Source organism: Cyrtonyx montezumae, unplaced genomic scaffold (genome assembly GCF_038088225.1).
Source record: "Cyrtonyx montezumae isolate F1298 unplaced genomic scaffold, pur_monq_1.0 scaffold_3, whole genome shotgun sequence".
In the NCBI taxonomy this organism is placed as follows: Eukaryota; Metazoa; Chordata; class Aves; order Galliformes; family Odontophoridae; genus Cyrtonyx; species Cyrtonyx montezumae.
The window spans coordinates 86351108-86378768 of record NW_027072034.1 but is presented as its reverse complement, the minus strand read 5'-3'; the positions used below and the strand labels follow the sequence as shown (position 1 = coordinate 86378768).

General features: G+C 40.6%; 1 protein-coding gene across 1 annotated transcript; it reads right to left on the bottom strand.

Moving 5' to 3' along the window:
• Positions 1–337: 337 nt before the first annotated feature.
• Positions 338–27661, bottom strand: FAM131B (family with sequence similarity 131 member B). The gene is made up of 8 exons (XM_065742219.1): positions 27434–27661; positions 8158–8267; positions 6540–6575; positions 4226–4336; positions 3951–4044; positions 3156–3353; positions 2688–2831; positions 338–2279 (listed from the first exon to the last, which is right to left on the bottom strand). The coding sequence occupies exons 1-8, from the start codon at positions 27459–27461 to the stop codon at positions 1735–1737; spliced, it is 1266 nt and encodes a 421-aa protein (XP_065598291.1). The 5' UTR covers positions 27462–27661; the 3' UTR covers positions 338–1734.

The following is a 27661-nucleotide window of genomic DNA, read 5'->3' as shown; positions in this document are numbered from 1 at the left end:
ATTTAAACCCACATTTTGTTGATGCTTTGTTCCTACAGATACTGCAAATAAAACTAAACATATGTAATTTCCACTGCTCTGTTCAGCCCTCTAGCAAAATCGATACCCTTGTACAATTTTTGTTTCTGCCTCCCATTTGTTTCCTGGTGAAAGCTTAAGAAGAGACAGTTTTTCAATTACCTTACAAAGTCCTCTCCTTCAAAAGAAGGTCCATAGAAACATAGTGAGGAATTGTGAGACCAAATTCCCACTAGTCAACAAACTGTAATTTTTTTAACAAAAATAATAATAATTATTATTATAATTAGCAAAAAAAAAAAAAAACAGAAGCCATACAAATAGAAAAAAACTTCTAAAATCAGCTTTCTCCACTCCTAAAAAAAGTGCAGAGATGGAAAAAGAAAGAGACCAAGCATTGACCATTATTTACATTGTCTGAGGATAGGAAAAGAGAAAAAAAATTATATATATAAGCACGGAGAAGAAAGAAATAGGAAGAAACATTGTCTCTAGCCCCTTTCCTCTGTCTACATTTGGCACTGCAGAAGGAGTGGCAGAAATGGGAAAGGTGCAGTATTTCTAATAAGTAACAATGGGAGTACAGGCCTTCACCACTACTGTTTTTTTAGGAACACTTAAACAGCAATATAAAAAGTTTTTTTTTAAAAAAAGCAACAACTGAAAATTCCAGGGTAAACTGGAAGTCTGTGATCTCATAGCTGTACATGCATTTCCTGGATCTGCAGACTCTCTATGTCTGCCAATGCTGCTGGCAAAGGAAAAGACATAAGGATGCTGCAGCAGCACCAAGGTGGACATGTTCTCAAGCTCCCTACAAGAGTCAGCTTTTTATGACTGACTTGGTAGCTGACGATGTCCTTTCTACTGGTGTTCAGTGCTCAAAGTCAAAAGGACACAGCACTCCTACCAGCTCCTGGGAAGACAGAAATGTCAAAGAGAGAAACAAATAAATGAAAGACTAGAAAGAAACCAGAGCATGAGTATCTCAGGTCAGGGTTAGATACATATCTGCACTCATTCTTCCATGCCACAGTAGAGCCATGCCCACAGAGCCAGACCATCTGTACTGCAGCACAGCCCATGCCCATGAAGCACAGTCTGTATCCACTGAGCCTACAATTAAATACCAAGGTGCTATTGAGGATCTGGTTACACAGTGAATCCTTCCTCTCAATACAATCTGTATTGAATACAGCCTTATTCTCTGTAGCAGCCACAATCACTATACTAGTGCAATCAATATTTATAAAGCCATATCTTCATTTTAAAACAGTCTATATTCATATATTCTATCAAAGAGCATCATGTCCACAAAGCAACATTCATTCTGACAGGATGGATTCTAGCCACAAAGCCACTCCCTACATCAAGTTTATCTCATCAGCCACATCCCTATACCAGAAGAGTTTGTATCCAGAGCCAAGGCTTTGTATTTAAAAGATTTAGAAATGATTTACCAATCCAGATCTCTCCAAGCACCTCACATGCATTGCCCAGAGCAATGAAAATTGAAAATATGTGTCCATGGTAGAGGAAGAGGACTTCACGCATCAATCACTTTGAGATTTTCCTCGTTTAAAAAAATAATTAAATGTCAGAAACGGAAAGTGTGTCTGCTTGGAAGTATGGGGAGCTGGAGAGAATAATCCCTGTCATTTCATTCCTCGCCACCCTGCTCTTTGTTCAGCAGTGATGAGAATTTCACAAAAAGTATCAGTTGTTTGTTTCTCCCTCTTCCTCATCAAAAGACTGCACCCCAGAAGAGGTAACATCTGAGACTTTGCGGCTCAGTGCAGCATGTTCCAGCTCCTCTCGAGGAGACAGTGATTCGAGGTCCCGGCATACTACATCATCCTCCTCTGGAGAGGGCTTCTTGTTTAGGAGAGGAGCCTTCTCCAGCTGTGGGTTCCCATTATCCTGAAGGTGGTCCTCCATATAAGTGCTGGATTCAGCCCCACTCCCACCCTGGGCAGTCTGCAGGGGCCACACATGGACCAGCCCCGTGCTCTGGATGAAGTTTTGCTCCTGCTGCTGCTGCTGCAGCTGTTGCTGCTGGAGAAGGCTGCTCTGAATCAAAATACTTTCCTGAAGGTTTGTCTGAGACTCATCGAAATTCTGGCCTAAGTAGGAGCCAGTTGCTGGGGAAGCGATGAGGGATTGATCACTGGTCTCCCAGGCATCAGATGAACCTAAGCAATACATGCCCTGTGAGACGTAGGAATGAGGCCAGCTATCATACTGCGTCTGGGCCATGTGCTCTGCAGGAAAAGGAGGGAAACAATACATAGTTAGATAATGTAGGCCAAACTGGTATTCAGGTGGCTTGGGTGTCTGTATATAGTATATATTACACTAGGTGGATAAATTCTATAGAGGGAAGGAGAGTGAAGATGAAAGGTAGATCTAAGCAGCAGGCATATGAACTTCATTATATCCACAATTGACTGCAAGAGCTGGTGGCTTTCCATAGTTGTGCCCAACAAGCCAAAGGAAATGGGCTTTGGAGCCTTGTTTATTCCTTGGACAGCAAATAGATGATACATTTTCTTGATTTCAGCCTGGAATTTGAAGCTACAGAATGAAAAAGGGCAAGTGGAAGGAGAGCAACATGACACCAAGAGTGAAAGAGAGGTTTTTCAAGATTAACAAGAGGTGCTGGAGCTCACCTTGGCTCTCCATTAGTTCCTGATAATTCTCAGAGTAGTTGCCTGCTGGATTCTCCTGATTTGAGTTTACGCTCACATCCTCACCATCCATGGAGGACCAGGCCATGAGAGTCGCCTCTGATATAGCGAATTGCTCCATCACTCCTGTGCCAAGGGAGACATGGACAGAGAGCAGCAATGTGTGAACATCTTTATCTCTTACCAACCTCTTTAACCGCATCTCCTGGTCCCACTGTTCCACTCTAGTTCTACTTCAGCAATGCCCATCACCCGCAGTTGGCTCTTGCCCTCCCCACTTCGCATTCCACTGGCAATACTCCAACCACAGTCTCTCATCTTCATCTGCCATTTGAACCACCCAGATAAACTCCCGACTGTGTTTATCAGTTTTCTGCACGTTGTCTCAGTGATTCTGCTCTGGAATATCCCAACTAACCCAATTCACATGCAAAAAAAATCAAGACCTACCTGCAAGGAACCGGGCCTCCTTTTCACCGTCACTCAGGTCTGAGTAGGCATCAGCATCTTTGCGTGCAGTCTCATGCGTGTGCTGCTGCTGCTGGCTGTTACCTTTACCCCAGCCTTGCCATTCAATCATATGAGCCACACGGCCTTGGCCCATAGCCGTTGGCTTTGTGACATGGTCCTTCATGCTGCGGGATATCCCTAAGGGACCAGACATTAGAAAACAAGGAGGGGCTATTACACAGCTCCAGGGTTGTGTGCCAAACTGTTCTCCTCTCTTGGAAGTGGGATTTCTCCCCTCCTTTCCTGACTAGGTTCATGCCTTGGGTTGGGTGGGCTGGATGTCTCCCACCTTTCACTGTATCCCCTCTCCAGGAGAGTTTCTCCATCTTTTCTTGGACTAGTTCTCAGGGAGGGAAAAGAAAAACCCCAAATATGAAAGGCCATTTCCTTCCTTGCCTAGAATCCATTTAGGACAGAGTTGGGCATGAGTGATGAAACCTGGAAATGAACAAACTAAGAAATAGAAAATGGGGTTAAATCCAAGAGAGTTTGAGGGGAAACAAATGCAGATATCTGAGCTGCAGTGCACAGCAAGAAACAAAATTTGTTCTTTGAAATTGCAACAGCTAAGAGATTTATATATTTAGAACTATGGTGGTAGAGACTGCTCTAAGGCCTAGAATAAGCATAAGTCAGAAGGGAGCAGTTGGGAAAGCAACAAGGAGCTATGGGAAGAGGCACAAAGGCTTGTGCAAAGAAGCTGTCAAGGATAAACCCAAGTTTTAAGGACCTCACCAGAGAAAGATGATTTAGCCAAAGCCCCAATCCCATAAGCATTGGAGTTACGTTTCAGCTTGGGGAGGATGGAGGTCGTATCTTCCATGGAAAGCTGAAAAGAAAGAATATGAAGAAATGATATACAGGAAGGTGAAAAGAAACTGAATGGAAATCAGTTTAACAATTTCAGAAGGTATGGGGAAGATGAATAGCAGAAGCAAGCAATAAATAGACAACAAAAGAGAGGATGAAAAAAATAGAGGCCATTTAACTAATATTAGATATTGCATAACTGTGGTACTGATTGAGGTAAGGTCACTGGCAGAGGCAGAATCAGGCTGTGAGAAGCCTTCCTTTAACTGCTTCCAATCTTCCATGGACATGCTGTCATTCCCGCTCTTTGTCTGAAAGGTAATGCGTGGTTGATGGACAATTCAGGAAGCTTACAATGGAGAGCTGACAATACAGTAAACAAAACACACAAATATGCATCACATTACAGATATTATTTTACACATTGTTTTTGGTATTTACCTCCTCTTGTATCTTACATGGTCTTAAAATGAATGTGACTTTTACCAGTGAATTCTTTTTCATTCATGCCTGTAAGGAAATAATGTCTACAATCCCACTAAATTCCCTTTATTCTCTTCTCTGTGTTCATCCTCAGTCCCTGAATAACAAGTACACGCAGCAGTCACAAACATCGTAGAACGCAGTCTCTCCAGATGAATTCAATAGTCTCCTCCAAAGGGCATTGCATTTGAGACTATATTTTTATAAGGCCTAAGCAAGCATTGCTTTTGCCCTTCATTTCAATGTACCATGTTCATACTGGGCATCCAAACACAAATATATTCAAAAGTAGTGACCATGACAGGAAATTTTAAATCCTGACCTAAAGCAACTATTCAGTCATAGGCACAGACCTCGGGAAAGCTGAGAGGTGCAGTAACTAGGTGGTAAAGTAGTTCAGAGGCAAAGGAAGGTAATGTAAAGGTATTGAACTGTGTACAACCTCTGCCAATTGCTAAGCTAAGACAGGTGAGTTTCTCCAAAAAATGAGTGTAAATGCACTGGCTGAGGTGGCCTGTAACTTTATACCCAAAAATGTGTGTGTGTGTAATACATGAGCTCAAGATAACAGAAAGATAGAGAAGAACAGGAAAAAAATGAAAGGAGTAGAGGAGAACATAGCTCTTGTTCCATGACATATTTCCTTTGGTGGTAAAGCTGGTTACAGAACGCCAGGGTATGCCACCACTGGTCATCCCTTCCTAGGTACTGCTGCTCATTATCAGCCCATTTGTTCCAAAAGAACCTGGGGACTGCACTATGAGCCATCTCATGAAAATGACCCAGAACAGAAAGTATCTGCAGGAAGTCTCTACCACTCCAAGGTTGAACAGCTACAGAATGAAGGCGAGAATGAATAGAAAGAGAAGGAAACTCATAAGCTAGCTTTTTGACATCAAAGAAGGTATACAAGATTACACTGAGGAAGGGCAAGAGGCAGTTTGTAAAAGAGTGCCATGGATTCAGAGTGGGTTGGAAAAATGGGAAACTGCAAATAAGGAAATCATCTTCCATTATCTTTAAGGAAACATGACTACATGCACCTTGCTTTCAGCTAGCAGAAGTTCAGTGAGGAAAAATCTGACAAATTTACTCTAGATGGTCACTGCACACATTGCAGTTTTCCCACAAGCTTTTTTCTCTAGCTGAGCCTAGGCAAAAGATACCAGGTCATAAATGCCACAATGAATGAGCTTGTCAGTAGGATGAGGATTGGTTAAAAAACCTAAATCTCCTTGCTATTAAGTGACCTAAGTGCTCTCAAATCACAGAAAAAAAAAAAAAAACATTTTAAAGTTTTGAAAGCACCAGGATTTTGAAAATGCTTACACTACCTAAATGTACCTCTAATTCCTTCTTTCAAAGTACCAAACTATCAAAACTAATTTATTTGAACACCTTTTTTAATCTCCTAGAGCAGAAGAATAGTTTGGAAGCAATAATAAACATTATTCTCTTTTCAGGATGCTGTCTTTTTTTATTAGTGGAAAAAAAACAAAACACATTTCTTTATGGTATAGGTAATAAGAGCAACAGGGAACATATTATTAAAATGTTTGCTTGTTTCTTCCTCTACTTGTTAACTGAAGTTAATGGTTCTGACCATTTCCCTTGGGGGACAGTAAAAATTGCCTTACTTCTGTATGCAGCTGAAAATGAGAGATACATTTCCTCCAAACACCTGAAAAAGATCAAGTGATGCTCTAATTAAAGACTACTGATTTTTAAAACATGCTAAGGGAGGTAGGGTTTCCTTCCTTCTTACTCTAACAGTGTCCAGAAATCTCACAAAGAGAACATCCAAAGTCACAGACATTCATCTCAAAGGGATAAAGGCAACTTAATAGCCAGATCTAAATACCTGTCAGATAGCAAAAGCCACAGTGGCAAACAAAAATTCAGCAGCATTCTCTGAATCTTAGACAATGCTCAGAATTTCAGTGGCAATTAATACTTTCAGTCATGTTTCCATCCTCATTGCCATTATATTCTATTACTAGAAATATGAGCAGTAGTATGGCACACACTCACATTGATGCCATCCCAGGAGAAATCTGTCCGTGTTTGCTGAAGAAAGCAAAAAAGGACATCATGTTAGTGTAACAAACCAGTTACGAATTGTCATGCATCTCTATAGTAGTTAGTGATAATCAACAGCCTCTACTTTATCTGGGGAATTAAAAGATGTATCTTTCAATCTGGCTTCATTCATAGAACAGAATCATAGAATCATGGAATTGCTCAGGTTGGAAAAGACCTTTGAGATCATCAAATCCAACTACAACCTAACCATGCAACACTAACTCTTAACAACCCACCACTAAATCACATCCCTGAGCACCACATCCAGATGGTTGCTGCTATAGGTGCCAAGGTGCTTGAAGGTATACAAGTAAATATGATGATAAAGAGTGTAAGAGAGGGAGAAATACAAACACCTTTTGGTTAAGACACTCTTCTAATAGCTCTTCTTTAATAAATACCACAACACTGGCGACCTACCGTGGGAGGTGCATCACTCTGAGGCTAACACAAGGAGGAGCTACACAACCTATGTATTTTTAGCATAATATAACAAGTTTCAGAATGATTTTCTCCTGAAACTATTTTGTCTTGTAATCCTTCAGTTTGTCCACTCTGATCCAGTTCCTATTTGCAAACCAGATACATTTTCCCTACCAGTCAGTAGCAGTAGCAACTCATAGTGCATTTCCCTCAGCTGGGAGGATTCACATCTCAACATCTTGGTTTTGTGATGTGAGCACTCAGGAAAATTTAGACGAATCAATTCTAGTCATAGTAACTATTTATACTAATCAAATGTTCCATGAGGTAGAGTTTATGCTCAATGAGTTATAGATCTGTATTAAATTTTAACTGCATTTTCCATACAAGGTTATACCCCCTCAATTTCTGTCAGGATTTCACAAAACTCCAGGTTTCTTAGAGCTACATTCCAAAATAGCAGTGTAATAAGGAAATGAAATACATCCATGTTTGCACTTCATCAGATTATCTAACTGTATGCTACTTGTGAACATTAATTGTGATTTTCAAAATGTTATTTGTTTAAAATAGCTTTGATATTTTTACTAATCATGACTGCCTGCTCTGAACCTCACAGAGCTGAAAATTCAGGTATCTAAGCTGCACTAAGTCAGAACAGGAAATGAATCAGATCTTGAGGTACTAAATAGTAAATCAATTGGCAATGAATTACTAGTGAACACACTGCTAAAAATCAAAACAGACACAAATACATTTCTTCAAAACATTATATGGCTATACTGCAGAAGCTGGGACAGCCATGTGTTGAGCATTTTAATAAAGCCATAATTCAAGGAATGCAGACCTACAGGTTTGACAGAACTGCCACAATTTTATTCATATTCTATCTACCCCAGTTGTCAGTGGTTAAAAGCACTTCCTTTTGCAACTCTTACTCACTCTAGATACTCTAAACATAATGACTCAACTCTATTCTAAACAAGGCAAACTGCTCAGATACAGAAGTCTGATCCTTGGGTGCATACTAACACTCTGGTCCTCCCCCAGATGATCCCAGTGATGCACAGCACTCATTTCTGAGCACAGAAAGAATTGGAATTTTACATCTCCTTGGATAAGCATATCTGGGACAAGCACTCACCTCAGTAGAAGGACGATGGAAGCTGCTGCCATGAAGTGAGCTGGTGCTGTCCATGTTGATTTGGTCCACATCTTTCAGTCCCTTCCAGTCTACCGCAATCACCTCATTTCCTGTGGGAACACATCTAATCAGGCTTCCAGTTGTCACTACAATGCACTTGAGCAGTCTTAAGTCAAGTCAACTTAGCATACAGGAGGATCACTGACCTTAAGACAACAATAGCCCTAAACTAGATCTGATTTTAATCAGATCACCTGTACATCAACTACTACATTTCACACAAATATCCTCACACGAAGATAAGTCATTTGTGTTGTTCTTGAACAGAATGTATGCTTGGCTATACCGTAGCTCCCCAAAATAAAAGAATCTAGTCATGATGTATAATTGAGAAATAACCAATTATTTTGATATCCTGTTTCATTATTAAGGCATCATCACTTGAAAAGGCATTTCTTCATTCCAGTCTGAATTGGTTTGGCTTCAACTTAGAGGTGCTGTCCTTGCTTTGCCTTTCCCAGGAAGATTAAAGAGTTTTTTAATACCTGACATTACATTTCAGAAGTTATTCATTCACTTGATTTTCTTCTTGACAAATTAAACATGGGATCCTTAGGTTTCTTACTGTAGAGCAACTTTCCATCCCCCTTAGTAAATCTGCATCTTCTTTTAAAAGATATTTCACATTTTTTAATTCTTCGAAACAGACATAAGAATGCATAGTACTGCAGGACGGCTTGCACTCATTCTGCTAGTAAAGATAAAAATGACTAACTGAATTCCTCATCATGTTAACCTGCTGTCCCATAAACTTACAGCAGATTTTCATGTTCAGCTGTTGGCTCACTGTGATCCCTGTGCTTTCCACACAGCCTTCTAAGATTTTCATCCAGACAAGGCAAGTCTGTGCTGTTTGATCTTAGATGCATTTTAATATAACTTAAAAGATCAAATTAAAATAAATACTAATAATATAAAATGAAAAAAATTAAAGAATAAATATAAAAAATAAAATTACTGAAGCAGTCAGTTTTAATATAAGTGAAACTAAATGTGAAGTAACATACTTCAAGTAGCCAAGAAAAAAGGACAGCTTCATACGACTGCTCTGTCCATTTGGCTATTTACTGTTCTATTTACTGTGCCATCCTTAAATTCTATTTAAAAATATTTTATTCATTCATCCATATCATGGAGTAGAAGACTATGTTACACTTAAACCTGAGCTTTTGGGAATCTAGAAAGAAGGACAGCTCTGACAATGATAATCGATTCCAGGATCAAGAGAGCAATCTCTATCCGGTTTAAAAGAGATGTTTGTGGATGCGAATGGTTCTATTTTCAACAGCTTTCAGCTTCTTGGTTGCTCTTTGTTGCAAGTTTCTTCACCACAGACATATGAAAACCCTCTTGCTTGTTCTAGCAGCTCTGGCACGTTTACACTAGCTCATCACCACAGATCTGACAGGCAGGAGGTGTTGTGCAATCCTCTGCCCTACACAGGCCCGTAAGAGGCATAGGGAAGCCCAAGGCATACTCATTAGCTAGAATTCAAAATGCAAAAATATTAATTTGGTCTCTTAAAAAAGGCTAAGCATGGTGAGCCAGAAACCAGCAGAAAGCAAATGTTATTTGATTTAGCGACCACAACACCTCACATCTCATCACTTTCTGCTGTGTAAGATCTCTCTTTCTAAAAGAATCAAGTCATATTTTCCTCAACACTTGAATTATGTCTCTGTTCATCAAGATAATTGGAATTGAGTGTTTTAATAGCATCCTTCACGTGCTTCTGACTAGGCTGAGTAAAGCAGAAGCTATTCAGAGAACTTAAAAGGAAAAAAAAACCAACACATTCCCGTATGTCTGCTACGAAGCTGTGCATTAGAGGTCAGACACAAACAGATTTCAGAAGGAGGCAGGATTTGGCTATAATGAGCATGACAAAGACTACCCTTCAATGCTGCGATCATCTTGACTAATTTTCCTAACAAGAACATGCACATATTTGTCCTTACTGAGTTCCATTACTTATTTCTAGTTGCAGTTACTATTAACCATGTTCAATTAATGTGCTACAGCTGTACAATTTTGTGTTAAATTCTGATCAGTTCATTCAGCAGGCACACTCCTTTGCAGGGCATGTTGCACTGTGATAAAAGCTCATCTGTACACCACAAAGGAGCACAGAGAGACAATGTCAGAAGAGGGATCCCAAATAGAGTGCCTGAATGTTACTGAAAATGACGCTTGACTTGCTGGTGAGTGGTCTGTAGCAGTGGAGCTGCAGCCTTGAAGGCTTGTATGTCTGGGTGATAGCAACTGGAGAGACCAAGATCCAGACACAGCCACTGCACAGCTGAACGTGGACAGTAGAAGCCAAGAGATCAACAGAGGTCTGTGAGAGTCCGAAAGTGGAGTTAGGAGTGTGAGCCCACCTCTGCTTGCTGCAATTAGGCTGCCTCTTCTTGTGGAGGCAGACTGCTCCTTTGCTCTATCAGCACCCCTTCTGTCACACAAGAAGAGGAGGTTTGGGGCTGTCCTGCTGCAGAGATGATGTATGTAGTCAGTGCTGCTGGAGGAGCAGGAGATGCTACTACACCAGAGCAAAAGGCAGCAATGCAAAAGCCTTCATTACAGGCTTTAAACAGCAGTGCCAAGGCTGTTTTATCTCCATTTATCCTCAGTCACATTCCTGTACATTCAGCTGTTTCTGAGCATTGTGCTGCTGTGCTACTGCAAATCTCGACATCCTGGCACACAGTTCAAAACAGGCTGCAGCACTGTTCTGAAAACGCACCACTGAGAGACTTCAGACACAGGGAGACCAACCTCAGGGAGTCAGGTGCTCAGTACATGTGACTTAACAGCCTCAAAATTTGGCACAGACACTCAATTTTTTATTTTTTTTAATCTCAGTATTGCTAACACACTGATGGTTTCCATGAAATGTTAAGACTGTGGAAAATATTATTCTGGCAGGTGGTGGCATCAAGTAGTTGAAGTGAATTATCATCAAACTATTATTTGTCTCAAAGTTCATGCTTGCCCTGCAGTAGTCGAACTAAAGGCCCATAAAATGGATTAATAAACCAAATTATTATTGAAAATTCTTGGTCCAAACAGTTTTAGAGATACTAAGAAAGAGAGATTTTAGGATAAAATACCTCCTTAAAACCTATGAAATGTTTTGCAAGGCAAAAATATCTAAATATCTGCTCAAGTGTTACAACATCAGACACTGTGGTAGAAAAGGAAATCTCTGGACTCTAATTAGCATTGAGCCTGGGGTAACGTTACTTCCGCTTATTGAAAGTAGGAAAAGTTTAGTGGTGGTTGGTATTTTTTCACTTCTGCTAGAAGAAGCCAGAGCATTATTGATACACAGACATGAAAGATCTAGTTCTGCTCTGACTGAAGGAAAGAAATGGAAAATCAGAAAGAAACACAGACAGCAAAGTAGGAAAAGGAGAACTGAAAGCAGCACATTATATTGTGTATGGTTTTTATCCAACCTCATCAACATCTTTCTCTCTCTGATTAGTATGTTTCTCTGTTCTAATAGTGCTTTTCTTCTCCAAAATAATTTCTTTTCTCTTATCCACCTTCCATTTCATCTCATGCTAATCGTAATGCCTAATTCATTTGTAATTCTACCATCAAGCACTTCTTACAATTTGCTCCTCTTCATGTAGAGCTGATGAACATTTTAAGGTATAAAGGGGTCACAAAGCTAATTTCAAAGTGAGATTTTTACAAAAGCATGCAACTGATTTCTTGTTGAAACATTCTGAAGGAAGGTAAAGTAGTATAATTCTGTTTCTGAGTTTTTTTGGGTTTTTTTGTACAATATGCATGGAAAGCACATAGAGGGATTCTGTATTTCATTGCACATTTTGAAGATATTTTTTCTTAACTTGTTTTGTGATTTATTTTTAACATCATCTATTCCATCCTCGTCCTGTAAGACACAATATGTGACTGATGAACAAGGAGGAAGCTAACTATAAGAAATGTGAGGTAAAACCAACACAGCTGAGATTTATAAATACATTGAACCACACTGTTTACAAATTGTAGTTCCTATGTATTTTTAACACAAATTTTATGAAAAAAAAACCCAAAACTGCGGCAGACACTTTTCAGAAAAGGATGTATCCATGACAACTGAAGATATGTTTCTACTTTAGTCCTCTAAGCCCTTGGCGGGAAGATATCCCTCCAGTCTTTATAGTACTGGTTGGGTAAAAATCAAGAATCAATCAGTCTGGCCTTTCTAAATAATAAACATGAATATATATATAAACATGAAGTAAATATATAAATAAATAAGATATATAAGATAAATAAAGATATGGAAAAGAGATCGGGGAAGGAGAATTCGGATCGGAGAAGGACACAATTCCTCATTTTTTATTTTTTTAATGTGGTAACTGTGAACACAGAAATTAGAAAATCTATGTACTAAGATTCTCAAGAAATATGAAAATAATGTCCATTTTTATGAACACACTGGAAAAACTCCAAGAATCTATCTGCATGTCATCTTGCTGATCTATTTTTTGTTGTTGTTGTTATTTTAGAGCTCATTTTGGTGCATAATTTGAATTTTAGAGAGATGTAACATTTCTTCATTGGAAGTATTTTCAGTTCCTTTCCATTTCTGTAATAATAAGAAATTTACCTAGCTTTGAATGATTTATCTGTCATAATGTTAACACGTCCATTTTCTCCAAGTTTCCACTTAATATTTTCTCAGTTCTACTTCATTGATATTGTATGTGCATCTGTATTCTGTTCATTTAATAAGGTACTTGCTTGAATCAGGCATCTGCATCTATGCAAAAGCCTTTAATAACCTGTTTTCTTGCAACTTCTGTCACGGATGCTCAAGATCTTGTTTAATCTGTCTTCTATATTTTGTTTTGCATTAAATAGGATACAACAGCTTTATAGTCCTAAATACTGTTTTATTCCAACACGATGCTTAGGAAAATGCATGCCCTATACCAAACATGATTTGTATCAATTGCTTTCTTATGTGTTATGTCAATTACCATAAGGAGAAACCTATTAATCAAACTGAATTTCCAGCACCGTTATTATCCACTGTTAGCAAACTGTGCCCTCTTTCTTGAGTTCTAATTTCTTCAGAGAGCAAAACCATTATCATTCTATATTGGTAGGTATTGTTAATGTTGGTAACTGGTAAATTATTATTTTCCATTTTCCCTGAACAACCAAGAAAACAACAAATGTAATTGCAGTAATTATGAGCCATCTTTAAACTGTTCTTTCCAAAATATCAATTTTCATTATACTCATGGCATTGTAGTATTTTTGTCAAACAGAACATCATCACATTCTGTCAAATATGGTTGAAATGAAACAAGTGGAAGCTACTGGGAAGGACCAATAGATGGGCAGATACCATAGCTCCAAAGAAATCTTTCTCATCCCTACTTGCTTTCCAGAAAGCCACTAAGAGATAGCCAGAGGAGTAACATCAAGGAAAAGAATAAGCCTGTGTTAAGTGAAGCATCCCAGAGATGAACCTAAGATGAAAGTATTCAAATTCCCCTACATAAAGATCAAAAATCAACCCAAGTTATTTGCATAATTGTATGAATGTGGATAAGGAAACAGAAATTAGTTAGCTACCATTTGCTTTTTCATAATGTATTTATAAACTGAATCACTTGTAGAAGGCGAATAAAAAAATGCCTGTTTTCATGGATGAAAGACAGCTGAGGTGCCCATTAGGGCGTCTTGGTCTTCACAAAGCAGATGTCTCAGAAATTTCTGGTCAAAAATGAAACCAACTACAGTTCAAGGTCTTTGTTTTGGATTTAGGTAATCTAAAATACTTCCAAGACCCATTTCCCAGACCCAGAATCATCCCAACACTTTCTACAGGTATGTTTCTTTTTAGAGATGTTTAAGATATAATGGAGGATATATTAATGAACAAAATGAACAGACCAACATTTTCCTTCTTGACTGGAAACACTTTCAAACCAGTGCTAAAGGTTACTGCACACCATGTCCTTGCAACTAAAAAGAGATGAACATAGAGACTAATGTTAGACACAGATAGCTCTGTTCTGGGAAGCAGTCATGTCATTTAAGTCAAGGAGGTACTGCAAAATGAAACACATCCAATTAACACAACAGCAACAAAAAATCTCAAAGCCCTCTCTGTATCATTTGCAGAACAAGTATCAGCCACCACGAAAAAAAGCAATGGATTTATTCTCATTCTTCAGTGCTTTTCTAAAGTGCACAGAATGTGTCCCCAGGGGCCTCATTCAGCACAGTAAGTATGGAAACATCAGTATGGACTGAGGTAGCAGACTTTTTTGTGGGCCTATAGCCAACACTGCAGAAGTAATATGCAGCAGGCAACCTCATTTTGCTCTCTCTGTGTATTTAAATTTTAATCTCCGTGGCAAACGCATCACATAAGCATTGTCTTAGAGCATGAGAATATCATTAACTGTAACATCTATGTCCTGTAGTTTCATCTCTACCAACGAGGAAGAAGAACCATACCAGCTACTCCACAGGAGTCAACCAGCAGATTGCATTGCACCTTTCCCCCACACTCCTTTCCCTGCATTTGGAGCAGGAAGAGAATTGCATCATTACCACCTCCTGCTTATATCATCACTACTGCCCACTACTGTTCTCCATCCAGCAAGATGCAAAGGACATGGGGAAGGCATAGCACAGAGCTTTTCTGCTACCTATTATGCCCTTTTCCTCCCTCACTCTAATGTAACTATATGTACATGAAAAACACACACAGAACAACCGCCTACCCTTTCTGTTCCCATACACTCTCTCGTTCACACCTTACCCTTCCTCAGGTTTCTCAGCACCTCCACACATTCTGTATGTTCTGTTTTCTGACCCTGCCTGTCACCAGACCGGCCCTACTCCACACCCTGCCCTGACTGTGGAGCCCAGGTCTTTTCCTCTCACACAGCCCACTCCTCTATTCCCCTCTTTCAAACTTAGTGCAGACTTCCAGACCCTCTTCCATGCATTGCTGCAGACAAACACCCAGATTCCCATCCCCCTGCATGAAGACGTGACAGACTGAGGAAGGGTGGCTGTTGACCCCAAGGACTCTCCCAGACCCTGTTCCTCTCAGCCTGTGGGTGGGGGAGCACCACTGCCAATATGATGTCAGCAGACCAATGCTGCATCTTCAAGCTCACTAGTATTTTCCAGCCAGCAAGTTGAGTTGGAGGAAGAAGCAGAACAAGAGCTTACTCAAAACACCTGCCCGCAAGGGAAGCTGCAATCTACTAGTTTCAAGTTCCTTTCTCTTTACCTGCTCCTGCTCATCTTTTGGGATATCATTTTGGAAGTCCCTTAGCATACAAACGTCTACCTTTTTACCCACCACTGCCACCATACACTCTGCCAAAGTTCCCACCAACTACCCCACTTTGGAACAAGCACTGGTCAGAGCCCCCCCCTCCTACAGCCAGGAGGCACAGAGACTCCTGCTTCTCTCTCACCAACCTCACTTTTGAGGTTTCTCCTCCTCAAAACCAAAGTGTGAAAGTTGCCAGTGGCAGTGATGTCTTATGCTATGACAATGGTCACCAAACCATAGCAAATTTTCTTTCTGCAAACACAATTCACTCCACAGGAGGCAACGGGCAAAGGCCTTTGCTGGAGGCTCTACTTTTTTCTCAAGCCTCTGTAAATTCTGAGTGTGAGGGTAGTGCTGCCTCAGGACTTCTCCAAACTCCTGCCTCAGGACTTCTCCAAATCCTGCTTTCCTCATCCTCCCCTTATTTTTCCTGGCAAAATTGGCATTTCCCATTAGCCCTTTCCTGCAGGGTTCCAAAGCACAACTCCCTCGGCCAGTGAGCTTCCCATCCAGATGCTAGTGGCAGTGCATGACATGATGGAGAATAGCAGAATCTTTTATCATCCTGCATACAGAACCCCTCAAGGGACATTAGGGATTTTCCCAGCTTCTGAATTGAACACTTCTGAACTGGATGCTTTCTGGCCCAAAAAGGGTCACTGGACAGTAAAGGAGTGGAAGTAATAACAACAAAAAGCAGACACTCAGTACAGGTAAAACAAGAGTTCTCATGCATCCTTTCTCCATGCATGAATGTCTGGAGACCCAAACCCATTCCAGGGTCTGTCAGTGAAGTAGACAGACAAGAAAAGCTTATCTGTGGGCCTAACTCCCATCCCTAGAGAAGAAACTGACTTCCTCTACATCCCTAGAGGGGGCCATTGCAATACATTTCTGGACCCTCAAAGACAGCCAAAAGGACAGAGCTAGCCACAGCCAGGCAAGGGGAAAATGGCCATTGGAAAATGGCCAATCTAATATCCATGGCCATTCAGAGAACTGTCTTTGCTACCTGCCAGAAGACTGGTAAGAAGATACAGTTGGCTCTTACCACAGCAGACTACAACCTCATCTTCATCAGAGAGAGCCCTATTCCAGGAGGGAAGGGGATTAAATGGAGCTAAATGCTTCCCTGCGCTCTGGGGACCACATTCCTGTCTACACAACTTGCAAGTATACAGCACTGTTGGTACCACTAGCACCACCACTGCTGGACAGCAGGTTCCTCACCATTCTTACCTCTTTCTCTCAGCATAAAATCCCATCATGAAACTCCATGGAATGTAGGGATGCTTTCCAGTAGGGGCTGGCTGCTCTCCTTACACTGGGCCAGAGGGTTTTACGTTGTGTTCTTGCAGGAGACTTTAACTGATCTAACTGCTAAGCTAAGCTGCTGCAGCAGTAGGGAAGCATGGTCTACTTTAGCTGACACACAGATAAAGATTCTTATCACTTAACTCCGGTAGTACAGTAACCCTGTTTACCTTGGAAATATAACCCAACATGCTCAAAGTCACTGAGGGTATGTCTGTCACCCGATACATCGTGTAGAATTCTCTGTGTAGAATGAGATTTAGTAATCTAGTTGACGTCCATACCCTGATATCAGGCTCAGAGTATTATAATTCCACTTACTGTTACATGCCTTCCTTGATGGTCTGGTTCATCCCAAGTGCTATTGCTGAACAGAGAACTCAACTATAAGCAGAGGGGTATATATAAGAATACTACATCCTGGAGCAAACTCTGCATTTCTCACTGTGCTTCCTCTATCTCAGTCTCAGTAGTAAACTGTTCCTGTCTGAACTGCAACTGTTTCATACAACATGTTCCAAAATTATTTTTCTCACATCATCATCCACGGTGCTTGCCATCACCTCCTGTAGGATGACACTATACCATCAACATTTTAACAACAACCTGATAAAGAATACAAGTTGTATAGCAGCCTTCCAGGAGCTTTATCAATACATTAGAGAAGAGGTATACGTTTCCTTCAGCCCAAAGATGCTAGAAAGTAAAGTAGGAAGCTGTGGGCCAAGCTCTCCTCCTACAGCTACATGAAAGCACCAAGGCAGTGGAAGAATTTGTCACTGTTTAACTGAGGATATTCTCAGGCTGGAAAAGCAGGCTGCACCACAGGAAATCAGTGAGTGTCTCAGGCAGAAGGTCATACTGGTCCTGGAAGAACTTTAGGTCCAGCACACCATTGTGTTTGTTGCAGAACAAACTTCTCTGGGAGATGGATAATGGCATTCACTTTGTTGAGAAGTACAAAACACACTGCGTCTTTACAAGGGTTAGAGCTCCTCAAGTAGGTTTAGAGCAGATACAAGAAGGTGGAAGGATCTTACCTAAAGCCCACTTTCTACATTTGCCATGCTATGAGCAGATACTCAGTGACTGACCAAGACTTACTGGAGCTCCTTCTCACTGTGGCTGCAACCTCAGAAACCCTATAACATATGCCCAATAGAAAAACACAAGGCTCTGCAAGACCACTGAATCAAGGAATTGAATTGGATTGAGCCTAAACCAGGCATCATAGCTTGAGCAAACAGGAAACTTCAGGAGGAAACTCAGGGACCATAGAAATACAGGTACTGCTGAGGAGAGTTGCTGTTTGCAACTCAATACAAGGGTGTTTCCATGAAGATAAGGACAACACAATGGTGTGTAGGGTGGTTGTTTACAACACAATGGAGGACCCAGAGAAGATAAGTGGAATTGCTGTTTGCAACGCAGTGGGGGAGTCTGTGAAGATAAGGAGGCACATCTGCTGGTGACATAATGTAATCCCTTTAACATCTGGAAATTTACCACAGGAGATGTCACTCACTTTGGAATTTTTGTCCATCTTTGGAATGTAATGAATATTTATGTGCTATGCCTTTAAATGTGTAGCCGTTTCTCTCTTCAGTGTGCATGTTTGGTGGAGAGATCCCCCATGCACCCAGCACTGTAATAAAGGGGATACCTGCTTGACATATTTCACTGGTGTGTCAAGTCACTATGTCGGATTTCTCAGCATCACCACCAAGGCTGAGTCTCCTATGAGAGACTTTTCCTTCTCTCTTCAGAGAGATACGAGTTCTTCAGGCCAAACAAACAAACAAAAAAACCACTGCACACTGAGGAAGGGCTGCAAAGAATCAATCCTTAGCAAACACATGATGTAGCTAAATCCGTAAAGTCTGTGCTGGGTCCACCCAAATTCAATCTACATTATACCAGTACAGAGCAATGAAACTGTACCTCATTTAAGACCACACAGAGACAATATGCCATTCACTTTTATTCTCCTCCAAGCATTTAACAGAATAAGTCACGGTTTTTTTTATGGGGACTCTGAAGGCATTCAGTTTCAACTCTTGCTTCACAAAGTTTCTCTAGTTGCTGTGTACAACCAGAGTGCTTGTTCAACAGCGTCCTTTTGGCTTCAGATGGGGAGTGAATCAGGGCTGCTCCATTCTAGACATAACCACTCTACCACCATAGAGTTCTTCTGTATATTCTCTTAGGGTATGATGGATCTGGTGTTCAGAGAATTAAACTTGTGTGTGGTCTTGTGAGTATACACTGCTGACATGCTTCTTACAGTCTGGTGCTTTGAATATGTGGCACAGATGGGCCTACCAAATAAATAGCACCTTCCGCTGCCCAAATAAAATGGATCAAGAGCTCTGCCTGGGTGTTTGGAAATAAATGCTTAAACAGGCTGCATAGAAACTAACAGCTGCACTCCACACCAGTAGGGCACATCTCCTGCTCTGAGAGCCCATCTCTGAGCTACCAGCCACCTTCTAGCTACTAGTTGGAAAGAGAGGAAGGTCAAAGCATCTTTCCTGGCTACCGAAGTGGGCAGAACAGATACAGTAACTTTTTACTCAGAGAGGTCATCAATCAGTGAACACTGATCATGCCTTGATACTGCATCAAAACCCTGTACTTTATCCATGCAACACTGACTAGCCTCTGAGATAAGGATCATCTCCTTGTGATCAACAAGATAACACAAGTTTGCAAGTTTGTTCACACAATCCCCTCTCATGTCTCTTCTGCAATGACAGACAGACTGGGACCAGTGTACATGCAAATCTTCTGACTTCTCCAGAGCTTCTTATTTAGATTTTGGCTACTTTTCTTACCAATTTATTTGTACAGCTCTCAGCACAAGCCATGCTTAATTCTGATCCTTCTATTTGCCCTTAACAACAGTCTTTTTTAATTTTGGTTTCTTTTCTTCAATTTCACTTTTTTTTTTTTTCATGAGTAGAGTGTTGGTGGGCAGTGAGCAGTTAAGTATTTAGAATTTGTCTGGAATGACATAAGCTTGTTCCTTGGATAGGAGCGAACATCTAAGAATTAGAGTAAGTAGAAGAAACTGTAGTGATATTTTCCCAGAATACTTCTTCTAGCCTCCAAGCAATTTACACCTCAAGTACTTCCCAGGACAGGGATGCTCCTTCTGTATTTAGTCACCTTTAAAGGAGTTTTCTTCAATTCAGCTGTTCACTTTTCACAACAAAGAAACTTTTTAGTACCTATAGCACCTTAAACTGAAGACCTCTTTTGTATAAGTATACATTATGTGAAGAAGCCTTTCTTTGTTAGAAAATGCCACTTCACCTTCATATGATGTCTACATTCTGTCTTTAAAATAGATTATGAAATATTTTTCCCTCTTCATTTTCTCCATGTCATTCATATTGTAGAGAAAATTCATGACTGTATAGACATCTGTCACAATTCCCCTAATCATTTCTTCTCCAGACCTGAGAAATTCCTATGCACTTAAATGGCTTCGCAAACATTAACCACATCACATTTTTCACTGTCTTTTTGCCTTTTTTTTCTGAATCATTTACAGTTAAATTATGTCTTTTCTGAAATGGGCATGAAAAAAAGACAACACATGCTACTCAAAATACAGGCACAGCATAAATTCATGCATAGTAATATAATGCTGTTTCTCATTTTACTATCTTTTTTTTAAACTAATGATTAAAATTTAATTGGCATTGTTATTGGTACTAAGAACTAAGCTATCCATTATAACTCCAAGACCTAATTTTTGGATGGAAACAGTCAGCTCAGGACATCTATCACTTTATGTATATCACTTCACATATATCTACTTCAAATTTCACCCATAATTTTAACCTCTAGTCATTCAATATTGTAACATCCTTTTGAAAATCTCTGTTCAGTGCCTTGTTTGCTCCCCCAAATAATTTATTATCATTATGATACTTTGTTATTTCATTATTTACCCCCCCCCTTTTTCATATCATTTATGGATATGCACAATCTGAAGAAAGATCCCTGTGAAAATTGGCCATTTCTTGCTAACCCATTTCCTATCTTTACCCAGCTACTTGGTCATTTTAAGAACTTCCCTGTGAACGCCCCAACAGCAGACTCATGTCTTTAACAGCTTTTACAAATGTGCTTTGGAAATCTCAGTACACTACAGTCACTGAATCTCCTTTATCAGTATGTTTGTGGACCCTTTCTAAGACATATAAGACATAATTTCCCTCAAGAAGAGGTAGCATTAACTCTTTCTCAGTATATCTTACTTTTTCATGCACACACTAGTACTGTTCTTTAGAGTAATGTTTATTAGATTGCCTGGTATGCCCTTCTCTTTGATTTGCCTATAGCTTCCTAAATCTTAAAATTAGTTTTAAAACTGGCATCACATTACCTACCTTCCAATCTTTCTGCACCAAAGTAATTGTAACAGCACATAACACAATCAGTAGTTCAACTTTTTCAGCCTCAAATTCTTCCAGAAGTCTTGCAAGAACACCGCTTAATGATATTTTATTATTTTGTCTATCTATTTTACACCATTTACTGAGGCTTCAACCTGAAGCTGAGCTTCTGATGCATCCTTAGAGTGCGAAGTTCTGGAGGATAAACTTTCATAAATTCCACCACAGACTGATGTGAATAAATATTATTTAATGAGGGTTTTTTTTTAATTACTATTATCTGCTTGCTTGCTTGCTTGTTTTCTGCTACGGTCTCAAACTCTCTCAGTCTCTTACTCTTTAGTAATAACATTATGCAGTAAATTCTGATCATTGCACAAGGCAAATTACTAGATTTTTTCAGTCACTTTGCCTGGCTCCGGGAGCAAATGTTTTAACTTTTATATCACACTCAAACTTATAGCCAACACATAGTTAACTGAAGCCCATGTTACTACAGTTTCCTGTCTTCGCTCTCTCTTCAGTCTTTCTGGCTGCCACTGTTACTTGTCACTAACCTGACTAGTGACAGTAAGTGGTCAATAACACCGTAATATAATCCCTAAAACTCTTTTCCCTATTTAGTTAACTCTCATGAGCATTTGGATCACTTCATTACAGTTATGAATATCTGCAATGAAATTTTCCCCGTGAACTGTGTCTGATCAGAATCTGTAGCTACAAACACATTCCTCCAAGATATAGAGATTGTTTCTTTTTATAAATGTCGTACACTCCTGGATTTGAGAACCTGCATCTTAAACTCACAAAAACCATCTCAATTATCCAATCCCATCTCCTTAAAACAGGTGAGGCTAGAAGTATTCCATTCTTTAGTTATATTTTCCATTGCTGCACTTGAAACTTTTTTTTTTTATAGAAAAATACTGATACATATTCAGATGACTGAAAACTCAGTATAATTCTTGGTAAATTATTCCAATAGTTTAGTATTTTTTCTATTTGATTGCTTGCCTTAATTCCAGTCCAAACACATCAGACATCTTTGTTAACTGTTTTCTGCCGGGTTGAAAATGCAGATTGTTTTGAGAGTCCTTCTTCACTTGAGCACTTAAAAATCATCACCAAGTCATCCATGTAAGATTTTATTCGCAGTTCACATATTTATTTTCTGACAATTCTGTTCCACTTTCCAAAGTGAGAATAATATAATCAGACAAAGATTATTTTTTTCCCCACAAACAAAAATACAGAGAAAATACAACCTTCTCTCTTCAATTCAATATCCAGTTCTTCATAGATCAAAGAACCACAGTTTCTTTGGCTGCAGGATCGCAACAGAAGCTATTGATCTACTGATTATCTGTTCAGACATCTCTAATCTTTTTCAGTGTGACTGCTTTCTAATATAGAGCTCTGGTCCTGTACCTACTGTTCACATTCTGTCATTCAATATATGAGCTCATATTTAGTAAGTTTTTAAAATACACCCTGCTATTCAAGATCCAGTAATCCAGATTAATTAAACTGTTCTATTTCAGTAATTTATCTGTTTCATTTGTATTTTTGTTTTTAGTATTTCATTCAATCTTTGTTTCTATGAACTGTGTCAGTATTTTAGATTTCCATCACAGGTACTGACAACTATATTGAAAAATATGGAATTCTGTAAGGAACATGAATGTTCCAAAATGATTCCATCTTTGCTATTCTGATGCACTTATTGTATGAATATAGTACATCTTAATTGTAAAAGAATAAGTACTATTTTTTTTCCTAACTTTTCAGCATTTTATATTTTATCAAACTAGTATTTTAGATCTATTCCCATAGTTACAGGCTATTCCCACCACTGGCAATCTTGGCTGCAGGAAGTCTCACTGATGTCATGACGTGAAGTTAGCTTGATGCTTTGAATAAACCCATTCTTGACTGTCATCTTATGCTTCTAATATTTTATTGGGAATTATATCAGACTGACAAAGTAAGTACCCAAGTCATCTCACAAGACTTCTAAAATTTTGATAAAACCCATCTTTCCAGCTCCAGATCTTCCTCAGTATTTCAAGATTTACTAGGGGGAAAAAAATACTACTTTCAATCACCAGTCTGACATCATTGTTGTTTGCTGTTGGAAAACATATACATATGAAATAAGCTGAAAACTAACGTTCTCCTACATTCCCCCAAGAAAACAGGCCAAAAATAGGTACTGATCAGCTAGTTCACTTTCTCTGCTTCAACACACACCAATCTACAACTCATTGACTCCGAGCTCTCAAATAACTACCTGTAGGAGTTCATAGTCTCAGTATGATTTCCTGCAGATATATTCCACAAAATCATATCAGTAGTGTTGTCATTTATCTTGCACTTTTTTTTAGTACAGTTTCCTCATAAAACTAGTCTTATGCAATTAAGCTACATGTTAGCTCTTTCCCTGCTACAACTTTGAAACCATAAACTTATTTCAACAGACCTGACAAGAGTGAAAGAGGTCTCAAAGATGATCAGTTTGTGGACGCTTTGTGACGACAGATTGGAAGGCAGTCACAGGGTCTCTGTTAAGATTCATATTAGCAGAAATAAACTTTCATGCCAGAGCTCTTTGGCTGATTTTTCAAAGTGATGAGATAGAGAACGGCTCAAAAGAAGGAAGGCCAGACTAGAAAGAAGTTGAAGCAATAAAGTGAGATCAAGCACAAAGCAGTCTGGTAGAAAAGGTGTCCCTTTGTCCCTTTTTCACTTTCCTACCACACAGCTAAGAGATGCACAAGATATCCAGTTGCCCTTCCTCATGTATGCCCACTCTTTTCGACATATGTAGAAACAGAGGTTTCTACAGTCCTGTTCTCTTTTCCCTTCCACCTGTGTGACTAGGTTTCCTTTCTCATCACCTTTTCCTCTCCTAGAATTCAATCTCTCATTCCTTGTCACTGCCACACTTCCACACTGAATGGGAAAGAAGGAAGAACCAGACAGTGCATCTCCTTGATATGTACTGTATATACTATACTTGCCACAACAAATCTCACTTCACACAACCTTCAGATCTTTTGTGGGGATGAATAAGGAGCCACTCCTGGCTTTAGGTTCTAAGCATAGGATCACAGGATAATTCAGGCTGAAAGACACCTATTGAGTTTCAAACTCCTGCTCAAATTGGTCACCTGTGAAGTCAGACCAGGTTACTCAAGACTGTCTGGTCTTAGACAAAGAATGGACACTGCACAACCTCGCTGGGAAAACTGCTCCAGCACCTGACACTTCTCATGGTCATAAAGGTTTTCTGATATTCAGATTTCTATTTTCTCTTCCCTCATACTCCAAAAGTAATATTATTTTCTTGGAAGAGAGATCTTAACACACTAGTCAGAACAATAAGTTCTGTACGTCTAAGCTATGGTCAAAGGTACACTCACAATGCACTCGGAATAGAATACATCAGATATGTAGGCAGGCCTGAAATATCTTAATTTGGCTAATTCCATTACTGAAAATAATCAAGCTGATCCTTGCATATAGTTAGAACTTGAAACACAAGTTTCCAGCTGGATTTTGCAGCCTTAACTGTCCAGCAGCTTCAGCGAAAACCTCCTTTACATTCACTGAAATGAAGTGTAGCTATCATGAGAGGCACCAGGCAGTGAGGAAATGTGATGAAGTGAGCGATTATCACAGACCTGACTTGTAGCTATTATCAGAGGCAGAAGCCAGCTGTGATGCTTAAAAGGGCTCTGAATTGTTGTGTAACTGATATAACACCATGTAACAGAAAACACGTATGACACTGAGATGTGAGTAGGCACATCCATGGAGAAGGTGACTGGATATCCACTTAGTCCTTTAAGATCACTTTTCAACTTTTCTCATACTCAAGGAAATACAAGTCTAACCATTGTCATTGTGATTTCTGGTACCCCCTAGAAGACTGAAAAATCTTATATGATTTCATTTCAGTATTAGGCATACGGAGCTGCTCTGCCATGCTCCTCTCTGTTACTTTCCCCAGGGAGAAATAACTGGAAATTTTATACTTAGGAAATAAAATGTGAAGTTGAAAGAAAATGTGAAGTTGCACATCACCGAACATGCAAACTATGACTTCTAACTAGATCATAGAAAAACGTCCCTGAGGGAGATGGAGAAATCACGTGGTTTGCTTAAAAATGGAATGGAAAAAGGCCCAGAGCAAGCTCAGGGCACAATCCTGCATTGGCCCCTGTGTGGTGAATAAACTAAATATGACTGATTGTAATCATTCTAGCACTAATTAAACTCCTCAAAGTCTGAGTTCAAAATCTGGTACATGTGAATTCTAAGGTAAAAACAAGAGAAGCTTAGCATCCTTCTCCTGTCTCTGGGTTCCTTCTGAAAAGGCAACACAGAGCCTGTATATTAAACTAATTCTGCAAAAATCTAACCAGCTAGCAATGAAAAAATCCAACCACACAAAGTTCTACTCACAATAGGGCATTCATTTCCAATCACATCCTAGAGCTCAAAACGAGCACTTAAACACACAAGTTTCCCAAAACAAGGAATACAACCAATAACTCCATGAAGGCTGAAGTGAAAAATCTAGGCTGTCCAATAAGAATTGTTCTGAGCAAGCCTCCCTAGGTAGGGAAGCCCAAGCAAAATCCAAAGATCCAACCTGCACCCAGCCCAGCCTCTAGGACTCTAAAGAGATGTGTATGAATGTATATCTATGATCTATATATGTATGAATGATACTTGCAACACATTAGGTATACTAGCATTTTGTAACCAGGTCAGAGATCATAAAAATCCTGCCATGCACAGCAACAACTATCTTCATGGTTAAGCATGAAAGCTTTGTGGCATTCTGGAGTCCAGAGTGGATGCTATCAAATGTGTGTTCACTATTTATCTGAATAACATTGTGGCAAGAGGGACCAAGAATTAATGCTATCATAACAACACACACCACTAAAAGTGGTATAGGACATTTGTCAGCCACTGGGAAAATAATATCATTGGCAGTGTGCGTGCAAACACAACACAGGAAGGACAGGTAAAGAGGCAACGCATGTTTTTACGTGCTACGGCACACAGATCCTTGTGAGTTTAAAGAATCTCAAAAGAAACACTGCCATGCAAACAATTCCAGAAAATACAACATTTTCCTTTAGGTCACAAGGACATGTGTGACCAGTAATAAAGACAGATTAGGTGTGGGAATTAAAGCCTAAGGCAGAAATTGGAGGATGCAGTGTAAAGTTTGCTTCTGCATGACTATATTACTCCCTGGAAGCGCTCACAAAGGGCTTTCCCACTAATTCAAGAGGTGTCACAGCAGCAGGCTTTGACGTAGTCACTCAGATTTACTCTTGGGACCTGGTTCAGTCTGCTTACCCTCATGGATTTCCCAAATGTCAGAGTGCCCGTGTGCTGTTTGGGAAACTTGAATGACGTGTTTCCGTGTATCTGATGTCTTCACATGTGGTGTGCATATGATTTTTTTTTTTTCTGCGGGGAGGAAAGTGTGCCCCTCAATCTGGGTTTTACCTGGAGGGACCTGCACTTAGCTGTCAAGGGACCTCGAGAGTAATCAAGAGATATATGCATGCGTGTAGGAGAAGAGCTAAGTCTGCATAGCCTAAAGGCTTGGGATCCTCTCCCAAAAAACGCGTGGCCCATTGGAAATACGCTATTTCTCCTACCGCGTCCCCTCGAAATGGCTCCGCGAGAAGGAAAGGATTTCGTTTTGCTCGCCGCTCTCCCCTGAAGCTATGTAAGGGGGGAAGGGGGAGAGCAGACGTGCAGATCGCGCAGCGTTATGTATGCTCGGGCAACAATAAACCGCTGCCGAGCGAAACAGGGAGCCGCCGAGAGCCCGCTCCCGCCGCGGGAGGCACGCCCCGCACCCTCCCGGAGGCAGCACGCCGACCCGCACCTCGCGCCGCGGAGATGCCCCCGACCGCGCCCCACAGCCCGCACCGGCCCTGCGTTGCTCCTGCCCCGCCGGGAGCGGGCAGGGTGCGGCGAGGAGCGGCGGCGGGAGCCTAATGGCGCTGAGCGGCGGCGGGGAGGAGGGGGCTACGAGGGGCGGCCCGCGCCCCACCGCGCCGGGACCGTCGCGCGGCGGAGCGGGGGCTGCGGCCGCCGAGAGCATCCCCGAACGCGGTCCCCGCCGACGCCTTACCCACGGTGCGGGATCCGATGCAGCCCATCACTCCGGCAGGTCTCCGGGAAGAGGCGGCAGTCTCGGCGGCGAGGAGGCAGAGGACGAAGGCAGCGGGGGAGAGGTCGGAAGGCTGCCGGTGCCTTCAGCGGGCAGCGCCGGGCTGGCCCAGCCGGGACCGGCACGGGGTCATGGCCAGGTACGAGCGCGGGCTGCCCCCGGCGCGGAGACGCGGGCCGGGGTATCCCG